Genomic DNA, 10,390 nt, shown 5'->3' with positions numbered 1-10,390 from the left:
GCGTCAGGTCAGCCACAGACTATGTCCAGGCAGAAACCAAGAGTGTTGGTACAAGAGTAAAAGGCAGACACCACCATAGGTCAGTGTAAGGTCAGGCCCCCAGAAGTTTGAGTAGCTGGACTCTAGCCCCTTCCTGAGCCCTGATGCTGGTGCCTAGAACTCCGAGAAATGAGGCTGGTCCAGTTGGCAGCTCCCTCCCCTCCTGCCTGAGGCCCAGCCCTCCGTCTGCTAGAGAATGGCAGAGTGCCCATCTAATGCCAGCTCCTTCCTCTCACAGTGTCCTGGCCCGTGGTCGTGCAGTCCAGGTGGTTGGATGGCATGCTGGACCCAAGCTCAGCTCAGCGTCCGGACCCAATAACAGCGTTTCCAAGGAAGCAGCTTTTCGTCCTGGCCACACTGAGGTGAGCACCTGGGGTGCTCTTGGTCTTACCAAGAGTCCTGGCTCTGGAGCTACCGGGACAGCTGAACTGGAGCCCAGGCTGAGGAGGGGGCACTGGATCCAGCTGCTGATCACAGGGCTCCAACACCTGTGACTCTCCTAGGCCACCTGGGAGAGGAAGTCCCTCGTGCGCGCAGGTGACCCCATGGTTTCTAGGGACGTACTAGGAGTCTGAGCCGCCCGCACCGAAGTAACAGAACACGGGAGCTCAAGTGGACAGAGTACGCATCAGACCCTCGGCACAGCTCCAGTCTGCGGGCGGCATGGCCCTTGGCCCTGGAAGGAGTATGGGAGAGCGCCCGGTCTGGAGACAGTCCCGGCTCTGAGTTCCGCGTCCTCTGGGTTTGTGCCCATGATCAAGTTATCCTACGGTGTCTGTTTCCTCCTCTCTAAAATGGGAATGATGAGACCTACCTCCAGGCTTGTTGTGATGGTTAATGGGACAGTTATGCCCATTGATGATAATAGGATCTCACCTCATTCATTTTAAGATGTGTCTTTAGGATGAGGATCAGTAGATTCTGTTTCCCTTCTGTCCTGCCATGACCAACAAATGCACAGGTGCCCGACCTGCCAGTGCCTTCTGGCTGCTTGTTTCCATCATGGGCATTTTGAGTGCTTCCGAGTCGAGTTTCCCGGAGGCCCAGAAACCTGATAAACTGGATTTTAAAATAATTCAGAGTCCAAATGTTCCCTGGTTTCTGGATGTGTGGCCTAAGGATGGTAAGTTTACAGTCTGGTGAAAAGAATTTTCACTTGATGTTGGGGGCTGGGTAAACACAGCCCAGGGCCCGTCAATTACAAGGTGCGTGGGGCCTCAGGCCTCTGTGCCCTGGAAGGTGCTGAGGATGTCGAGGGCTCACTGCCACTCATTCGCTGCATAACCCCGGGTCGTTCGGCCTCTGAAGGCCCATTTCTCTGCTCTGCAAAGTTCAGTGATTGAACTACGTTAGTGGTTCTCAAAATGTGGTTCCCAGACCAGCAGCATCAGTATCACCTGGGAACTTGTGGGAAATGCAGATTCTCGGGCCCCACCCCAGGCCCGCTGCGGCAGACGTGGGGGGTGGGGCCCCGTAGGCTGTGGCTGAACAAACGTCCAGATGTTTCCCACACACTCACCTCTGGACTTGGACCTCTGGCGCCCCTCGCAGTGCAGTGTGCCCCCAGGAAGTGCTCGCGGGAGCGCTGGAGCCCGCGGCCTCAGGGCTGCCTCCCCGGGGAGCGAGGAGTCCCTCACCCCACACAGGCCGACCACTGACAGAGTCTGAGTCCACAGCTGAAGACAGCAGCCAGTTTATATTTACAGCTGAGGCCAAGTGTAAAACAAGACATGACCCCTGACCCACTGTCATAACGTGGTGAGTGTGATGGAGGAGCAGGCGGAGGCTGGATTTTCTCAGCCACAAGAATCCCTCTCTCGCTAACACCCCATGACCCTGATCCACTGATCCAGTCTCTGGCCCCAGAATCACTGAGAGCTCTTGGCACCAGCCCTCGGGGCAGGAACGGTCTCAGTCCCCACTGCAACGCACCTCCCGTGGCCATCAGCCCTTCCCTTTGGCCAGTTGCTTAGCTCTGTTCAGCAGCTTCGCCACCTATTCAGATGAGACCAAAATCTGAGTAAAGATCATTCACTTGGTACAGGAAATCTCTCTTCTTTTTTTATTTTATTTTATTTTATTTTAATTAATTAATTTATTTATTTTGAAATTAGCTCAAGAAAGTACCCCTGGTCCAGGAAGGGGCAGGGGAGTTGGCAGCCGGTTGCTAGTAGCTGGACAAGAGGCACCGGTGGTCTCCCACTCAGTCATTTACCTTCTACTCTGGGAAGAACAGGACAGTCACAGAACATCCACACATCACAGGGAACACGTCCCTTCCCGTGGGCCCTATCTGCGTCCTCTCCCTGGTCGCGCAGCTCAGGGAGCTCCGGCTGGTGAAGCCCTGGTGAGGACTGACCGTCAGCACTGCAAAGGTTTTTAAAAATAATCAAATGAAAGTCTTCCCGGGTTCACTTCAACCAAAGACAGACAGTTATTTTGTAAACTGTGCATTGTGCACTAAATAGAAAACACACTTGTTTTCTCTTTTCTTTTTTTATTTACCGATGATTTTTTTAAAAAGGAAAGATGTTTTTTCATTTAAAAAGATTATAGGGGCACACTATTATAGGTCAAATAAATATATTTTTTAAATACCTTTTCACCTGAAACAAATGAGAGATGTAGTTGCAATAGTTTCAAACCTTAATGAAACAATCCGTCTATGATGCAAATCTCTGCTGCGTGTAAATGCCACCAGGCCCGCTGCTATATCCGACGGTGAACTGAGAATAGTGTTCGCCCGGAGGAGCTTGTGAAAGCAGCTCAGGGAGCAGAAAACCTTCTACGGCCTCGTTCGATTACACCTCACTTTGTTGCACTTCACAAATCTTGCATTTCCATCAATATCGAGGCTAGACCCTCCACCAGCAAAATACCACGACTCACAGAAGGAAGGCTCAGATGATGGTTAGCATTTTATAGCAATTAAGTATTTTTTTTAAGTTTTATTTATTTATTTATAAATAAAGAGGATTTTTTTTTTTAATTTGCTAGAGAGAGGAAGGGAGAGAGAGAGAAACGTCAATGTGAAAGAAACAACAATTGATTGCCTCCAGCACATTCCCTGAGAATTGAACTTGCAGCCTAGGTATGTATGTTCCCTGACCGGGAATCAAACCTGAGGCTTTTTGGTATATGGGATAATGCTTCAAACAGCTGAGCCACTGGCCAGGGGGAGGTAGTTTTTACATAAGTTGTGTACATTGTTTTTTAGACATAATGCACACTTATATGTACTGAGAAACAAACAAACAAAAAATGTGTGTTACTCGCTTATCGTGATATTCGCTTTACTGTGATAGTCTAGGGCCAAACCTGCAGCATCTCCAAGGTGTGCCTGTCATTGCTTCAGCTCAGAGGTCAGAGTTGGAAGCTACCTGAAACATTACCACTCACTTGGGAAAATTAAGGAGCACAGAAGGAAGGAGACGTGTCCACACACTCACTGGTTCTTAGAGGTGGAGCTACCTGCTGGTGCTCAGTCACCTGGACACAACAAAGACCGACAGGATGTTTTTCTGCCTCTGGGGAGTTTGAGAGACTGCAGGGAATGCTTTCAGAAATGGAGAAGGGAGAGTTTGTCTCTTTGGAACAGGAAAAGCTCCCCAGTGGAGGTGGCATTTTAGCTGGGTGTTAAAAGACAACAGGAAAGAGTCCAACCAGCAGAGGTGGAGAGCAGAAAAGACGCAGGGAGGAGCGGCGGGGAGCATGCCTGGTACAGGAGGGTCTGGATGGACCAATGGTAGGGGAGCACAGAGCAGGTGCTCCTGGGAGGAGTCCTGTTTACCTGGAATGCAAAATATATAAGGGGGAGAAGGTGGGCAGGGCCTGACAGTCAGGCTGAGAAATCCCACTGGCTCACTAGACCACTGGCTCATCAGTGGATCCTTGGGAGGGCTGATGTGATCACAGCAGCACTCTAAGAGGTTAGATGGGGCAGCAAGGGATAGCAGGCACTGGAAGAAGAGAGACGAGGGAGGGATATCAGTTGTGAGACTGAGCCATGACCTGAGCTGGAGCATAGAGGTGAGATACTACAGTTTCAAGAGATGCTGCTGAGCCAGGAATAAAAGGGCTAGATGGAAGGCATGGAGGGAAGAGCGGAGGTCAGTGGTGAGCCAAGGTCTGGAGCTGCTGAGTGAAAGAATTGTGGTCCCAGCCACAGAAAAAGGAACATGCGGAGAAGCACATTTAGAAGGATGGGGAGAGGTGTGCAGAGGAGACAGTGAGCTGTGGAATGACTTCCAAACTCAGCAAGGGGCCCCAAATGAGCTGCTGTTTTTGAGTCAAGAGGAGGAAGGGGTGATGATCCTAAGAGACTTTCCAGATGTCTCACTTGTAAACTGTCAGTGTCCATGCAGAGTGGCCCATCAGGAAGCTAGAGGTCAGACCTGGCCTTTAAAAGAGCAGATCCTGGTACAGGCACTGGCTGCACAGAATCTCAGGTGACTCCTTAGAAGAGGGTGGGTGCACCAAAGGGGAGACTGGAGTGAGGCGGGACCCTTGGCAATGTGAAACAGGGAGCAATACGGCCCTTATTACCATCAAAACCCCGTATCTTAGTCATTGTTTTCATTTCCTTATCCAAGTTTTAAGTGTCACTAGTTTGGATAGAAAGGGATGAATATCAGTTTCATTTCTTCTCCCTTCTTCTACCCTAACGAGAAATACCGTGTCCTGAGAAGCAGAGAGAAATGAAACCTGAAAAGGAGCAAAAGTAAAGGGCTAGACCTCGCTGCCACCTGAGCGATGGGCGCGCTAACAGTTGGCTGGACATTGACCTGCACGGCCATTGGCCGACAGCACCAGGGCAGCCAGAAGCCGTGTGCCCCCACCCCGGCATGACCAGCTAGAAAAACTGGAGCAAACACAAACATTTTCAAAGTAACCAAAGAGGAAAGAATGTGGCGGTCTTGTTCTTGGTATCTCACCAAAGAGCTGTCTATTTCCAGCTGCAGAAAAGCACAGAGCCGAGAAGAATGCATCCCTTTAAAACGTTAGGAATGCTGTATTTGGCCATGTGCGTGAAATCCAAAAGAAACCATGCACCGTGGTGGGAAGAAGGCAGAGGGGGAGCTCCCTGGCCATCCCCGTTCGCTGCTTCATCCGCTCTCCTTACGGTTGTTGAGGACCTACTACATGCCAGGCACTGCACATGGCCCCGGAAATGTTGTTGTAAAGACAACATTATGGCATGCTTTAATTGGCAGCCTTTTTTACTTTCTTAGTGTAGTGATACATAATATGATGGTAAATTTTACATTTGATGGCATCTTACTCGGATGAAATACAGTATCTGGGAATAGCCCCTGATAGACCTGGGTGAACATCTTTGCCCACAATGGCCCAGCTCTGACCATGCGTTCACCTCTGCCCTTTACACCTGATGATGCTCATGCCCACATTAAGACCCACACAATGGCCATTCCCAAAATGAGGCAGGTCACCCCAGACAACCTTCACCTCACGGTGATGTAGCTCCGTTCCAGACTAGAGTCCTGGCTTCTGCTCCCCTGGCCCCGGAAATATTTAAATGCAAATGGCAGCTTCTGAAGCACCCTTGGGGAGACAGGCATGTAAATGGTTCTCCGAAGCAGAATCCTTTTCACTACATTCATTTAAGAGGAGAGAACACACACACACACACATACACACACACACACCCTTCTGAAGTTGAAAATGGAGACATCACTTTGATTGGGGTGATCTGAGAAGGCCTCAAGATGAAGGTGGTACCTTTGCCAGGTGGCAGGTGGGCAGGGTGCAGAATGACTGTGGGCGTGTGGAGGAGAGATGGGGAAGGGATAGAATTTGAAGTTTGAACACCCTCTACAGGGGATGCTCTAACCCTACTAAGATCTAGAGAAGCTCCCAGAGGAGGTGACATTTGATATGAATCTGTGGGTGTGAACAGGAGCTCCCCACAAGTCAGCTCGGGAACAGAGCTAGTTCCACAGTAACGTGACCTGGGGTAGGGGAGTCACGGGGGCCACCGTATGCAGCTCGAAGCCCCATCTGGCTCCTGCCCAGAGGGGCTTGCACTGCCTCTTGGGGAAGAGAGATTATGCCATTTGGTCTATACTCATATAAGAACAAATAATAAAAAGACATGTTGAAGAATGAAAGAGAAAGTGAAGGAGGGAGGAAAGAAGAAAGGAAGGGTGGCCTCTCTCAGTCAAGGATCAGGTTTGGATTCTATTTATGTTCCAGTGTTTGTTAGTGACTTTAGGCCTGTTTGTTAACTTTCTGTGGGTCACTTTCCTTGTCTATGAAAGAAAGAGGATAAATCCTAACCTAACTCGAAACTAATGAGATATTAGAAGTGAACATATTTGAAAAGTTTCACAGCAACACACAAAAAGGAGACATTATCAGTATCATATCACATGTGAGGGCTGCTGGCTGACCAGATGGACTGGCTAAGATGGTGTCAGAGCCACACAGCCTTTGTCAAACCTGATACTTCGTGGAGTCGTAAGTGTTCAGAGTTTCCAGATCTCAGAGCTGACACAGCTGCGGCTCTGAAGCTTCCAGACACGTTCCAGGCAGCCCTCCCCCGGCCTTCCTGGGGCGTCAAGCTGCTGGGCAGGACTCAGTGCTGGGGAGAGGAGTCCAGCTCACCCTGCCTCCGGTGCACACACTTGCACACACGGGCCTGCTCACGGCTGCCTGAGTCCAGCTCACCCTGCCTCCGGTGCACACGCTTGCACACACGGGCCTGCTCATGGCTGCCTGAGTCCAGCTCACCCTGCCTCCGGTGCACACGCTTGCACACACAGGCCTGCTCACGGCTACCTGAGTCCAGCTCACCCTGCCTCTGGTGCACACGTTTGCACACACAGGCGTGTTCATGGCTGCCTGAGTCCAGCTCACCCTTGCCTCTGGTGCACACGCTTGCACACACGTGCCTGCTCACGGCTGCCTCAGGCTGGCAAGCAGAGAACTCCAGGGTTCTGTGAGTGATGCCCCCAAGTCCATACCAGACCACAAGGCAGAATTTCAGGGCCTCTGCCCCTTCCTGGAGAAGCCACCTCTGAGAGAGCTAAGCGCATGCGCAGGTTGTCTGAGCCAGTCACGTTGTGCCTGTTGTCCCCATGTCATTGTTGCTAGTATTCCCTTTAATTCTCAAAATGGTCCTGGTTTTGCCCATAGACCCCCCAGTGAAACTTCCCTGTGATCCTCTTGGGAGGTAGATCTCAAGCGGCTCAGACACTACCTTTGAACCACAGGGATCTCTGCAAACAGCCCTCATTTCTGCTTCGTTCCAGGTGCACAGCGTAATGTCCATGTTGTTCTACACTCTGGTCACAGCTCTTCTGATCGGCATCCAGGCAGAGGGCGATGTCCCAGCAGGGCACGTCATCCTCCAAGTCCACTGGACCGACTTCCAGCATTCTCTCGACACAGCCCTCCGCAGAGCCCACAGCACCCCGGCCCGGGCGATAGCTGCCAGGGTGGCAGGGCAGATCCACAACATCACTGTGGACCCCAAACTTTTTAAAAAGCGGCGACTGCACTCACCCCGCGTGCTGTTCAGCACGCAGCCCCCGCCCGTCACTGCAGACGCCCAGCATCTGGACTTTGAGGCCATCGGTGCCGCCTCCCCCAACAGGACTCACAGGAGCAAGCGATCCACATCCCACCCCATCTTCCACAGGGGGGAGTACTCCGTGTGCGACAGCATCAGCGTGTGGGTGGGGAACAAGACTATGGCCACGGACATCAAGGGCAAGGAGGTGATGGTGTTGGGAGAGGTGAACATTAACAACAGTGTGTTCAAACAGTACTTTTTTGAGACCAAGTGCCGGGACCCCAATCCCGTGGAGAGCGGGTGCCGGGGCATTGACGCCAAGCACTGGAACTCATACTGTACTACGACGCACACCTTCGTCAAGGCACTGACCATGGATGACAAGCAGGCCGCCTGGCGGTTCATCCGGATAGACACGGCCTGTGTGTGTGTGCTCAGCAGGAAGACTGGGAGGAGAGCCTGACCGCACACCAGCCCCCCTCCCCAGGTCCCCTCCACACTCTCCTGGGCCCCTCCCTACCTCAACCTGTAAATTATTTTAAATTATAAGGACTGCATGGTAATTTATAGTTTATACAATTTAAAAACAAATCATTATTTATTAAATTTTTGAAGCATCATGTGTGCTGACACTCGTCATTTTCCCCAGGGTAACCACCTGCAAGTCTGGGGTCTGCGCAGGGTGAATGATCCGTAGCAGCCCCCGGCGGGCCTGCCTGTAACCCTCAGCTCCGGGGAAGGCTAACTGGTTTCAGATATTAGCCTACGCTGGGCCTGATTAGGAAGGGCGTCTGCTGGATCGCAATTTTGTTCTGCATTCCAGAGCCAAAGCTACCTAATCCTTGGATTACCTGCCCGCCAGCCGGGATCCCTGTGCCTTGATTGCTCCGCTTGGGAAGTTTGTGGGGCCTCATCAGAAGACTCTGTCCTGGGGGACCCTCTCACTCTTTAGACAGGAGGAGATTTGCACCAAGGACCTGTGAGCCTGGCTTACTCATAGGGGAAGATCTGTTTTTTGCTGAAAAGCTATCTGGCTGAGTTGCAACAAAATAATCACATGAGGCCTGTCACGGTCGATCTGATTTCATGTTCAGATTGCCTTAGTACTGAGGCTGGTCCTCCAGTTTCTCCTCCAGTGGCTTCCTACAGAAAGACTTCATTATCCCGGGAAACACTAGGGCCTCCAACACTGCTGCTGCCCGCTAGCAGCCTCCCAGCCACTTCCAACGTCGTCTATACTCAGGGGAGCCGGACCCCTTCCCTGAAAACACTTGAAAATGTTTTCATTCTAATTAGGTGATTTCCACAAGTGTCCAGAGGTGGACAGGATCATGGCACCCTCAGAGAAATGGGGGGCGGGGTAGGAAAGACAAAGGTAAATGGAGTGAGAACCAAGACAGATAAACCAGGGGCGGGCCTAGCCAGAGCCCACCCTTTCTCCTGCTGCTCCCTGACAGGGGTGCCGATGGGGGGAGGGGAGCAGAGGGCCTGAGAAGAGGAGCAGGGAGCCCAAGAGCAGGAAGGTGTCGTCTTACCTTTACCAGCCTCCCCTGCCTGCAAGAACTCCAGCACCCTGGCTCTTCTTCTTGGGGGTGGGGGTGGGGCAGGGGCGGGGTCTCATCAGCACTGAATATATTAAGAGCATCTTGTCTGAGAGAGAGATGGGGGTGACAGAGAGATCCAGGGTGCAGCCTAGAGCTAGGCTCCCACCAGCTTCAAGCTGCCACCCTCCCCTGTAACTCGTTTGCATGCTCATTTTATATTTTCCCTGCAGGCACACCCCCACCCAAGACAGAGCACTTAACGTCGACATGGAAATTTTGCTCCCCCATCCACACCCTCACCCTGGTTTTTATGAGAGCAGGTCCAAATTGTCCCTCTGATATAAAAAGCAAATGATCATACTTATTCCTCTTGTAACTCTTACTGGCCCACCCCACCCCCAACCCAATCCAAATAGGGCAAAGTAGAAGCGTGGAGAGCTTTGGCACCAGAGGAATTTGATTAGGGTGGAAGCATGATGAAATGTGGCCTGTTTTTCCTATCAACGCTACTGCAGTTGGAATAAAACTTTCTGTTAAAGAAACACCAACCAGAACATTCTGTGCAGAGATACTTGGTCAGATAAAGGCTGCAGGGAGGGAGGCCTCCCACGGACCTGTGTCTGTGCTTTTTACTATGCACCAGTGCCAGGGACCTCAGCCTCTCTGGCCCCTCTTAACAAACAGTTTCTGGGCCCTTTCTCCTCGGGCTGGACAGGCCTGCTGGGCCCTGGGTGCGGTAAGAGAGGGCTGGTGAGGGGGGCATGCAGGGAGCTCGCCGGCTTTGTCCACACCGGCGTGGAGAGTCTGGAGAGCCACGCCACACTAAGACCCTGGGACCCCCAAACAGCCTTAGACTCGCCCGGAAAGGACACAGCCTCTGAGGAAGGATGGAGGCCGAGGGGCAGATAAAGGTCCCCTGGCCCCACTAACCACGGCCTTCCCAGGGCGGCGTGTGTTCTCGGCCCTCCCGTGCAGCCCTTGCTTTCGCACACCACGTGGGTTCAGAACGCCTAAACCGAGTCCGAGTGGTCCCCAACCCACCCTGATCCCCACACAAGGGGGGGCTCTGGCTTCCAGACCCACCCAGGCTGCCCCCAAGAGGCCTGAGATGCTTGAACTCATCGAAAATGGCTCAGAACCGCCCGCTGTGTTCTGCTCAGGAGCAGCAGCGGCAAGACCGTCCTGCAAACGGCCTCACTGAGCCTCACCGAGGTCTCCCTGCCCACGTGCACCAAGAGCCTGAGGTCAGAGCGGATCCCTGCCCCTCAGCAGC

General features: G+C 52.3%; 1 protein-coding gene across 1 annotated transcript; it reads left to right on the top strand.

Moving 5' to 3' along the window:
* Nucleotides 1-284: 284 nt before the first annotated feature.
* Nucleotides 285-8,190, top strand: NGF (nerve growth factor). Its single transcript, XM_036273267.1, has 2 exons — nucleotides 285-401; nucleotides 7,311-8,190. Exon 2 carries the CDS (start codon nucleotides 7,323-7,325, stop codon nucleotides 8,034-8,036), a length of 714 nt encoding a protein of 237 aa, XP_036129160.1. The 5' UTR covers nucleotides 285-401; nucleotides 7,311-7,322; the 3' UTR covers nucleotides 8,037-8,190.
* Nucleotides 8,191-10,390: the final 2,200 nt, after the last annotated feature.

The sequence above is a fragment of the Molossus molossus genome, unplaced genomic scaffold, assembly GCF_014108415.1.
Source record: "Molossus molossus isolate mMolMol1 unplaced genomic scaffold, mMolMol1.p scaffold_m16_p_20, whole genome shotgun sequence".
Taxonomy (NCBI): domain Eukaryota; kingdom Metazoa; phylum Chordata; class Mammalia; order Chiroptera; family Molossidae; genus Molossus; species Molossus molossus.
The sequence above is the reverse complement of the archived record's forward strand: the minus strand, read 5'-3'. Positions and strand labels throughout refer to the sequence as shown.

Bases quoted from the DNA above. Each gene is read 5' to 3' on its own strand.
- NGF (XM_036273267.1), top strand. From the start codon at position 7,323: ATGTCCATGTTGTTCTACACTCTGGTCACAGCTCTTCTGATCGGCATC.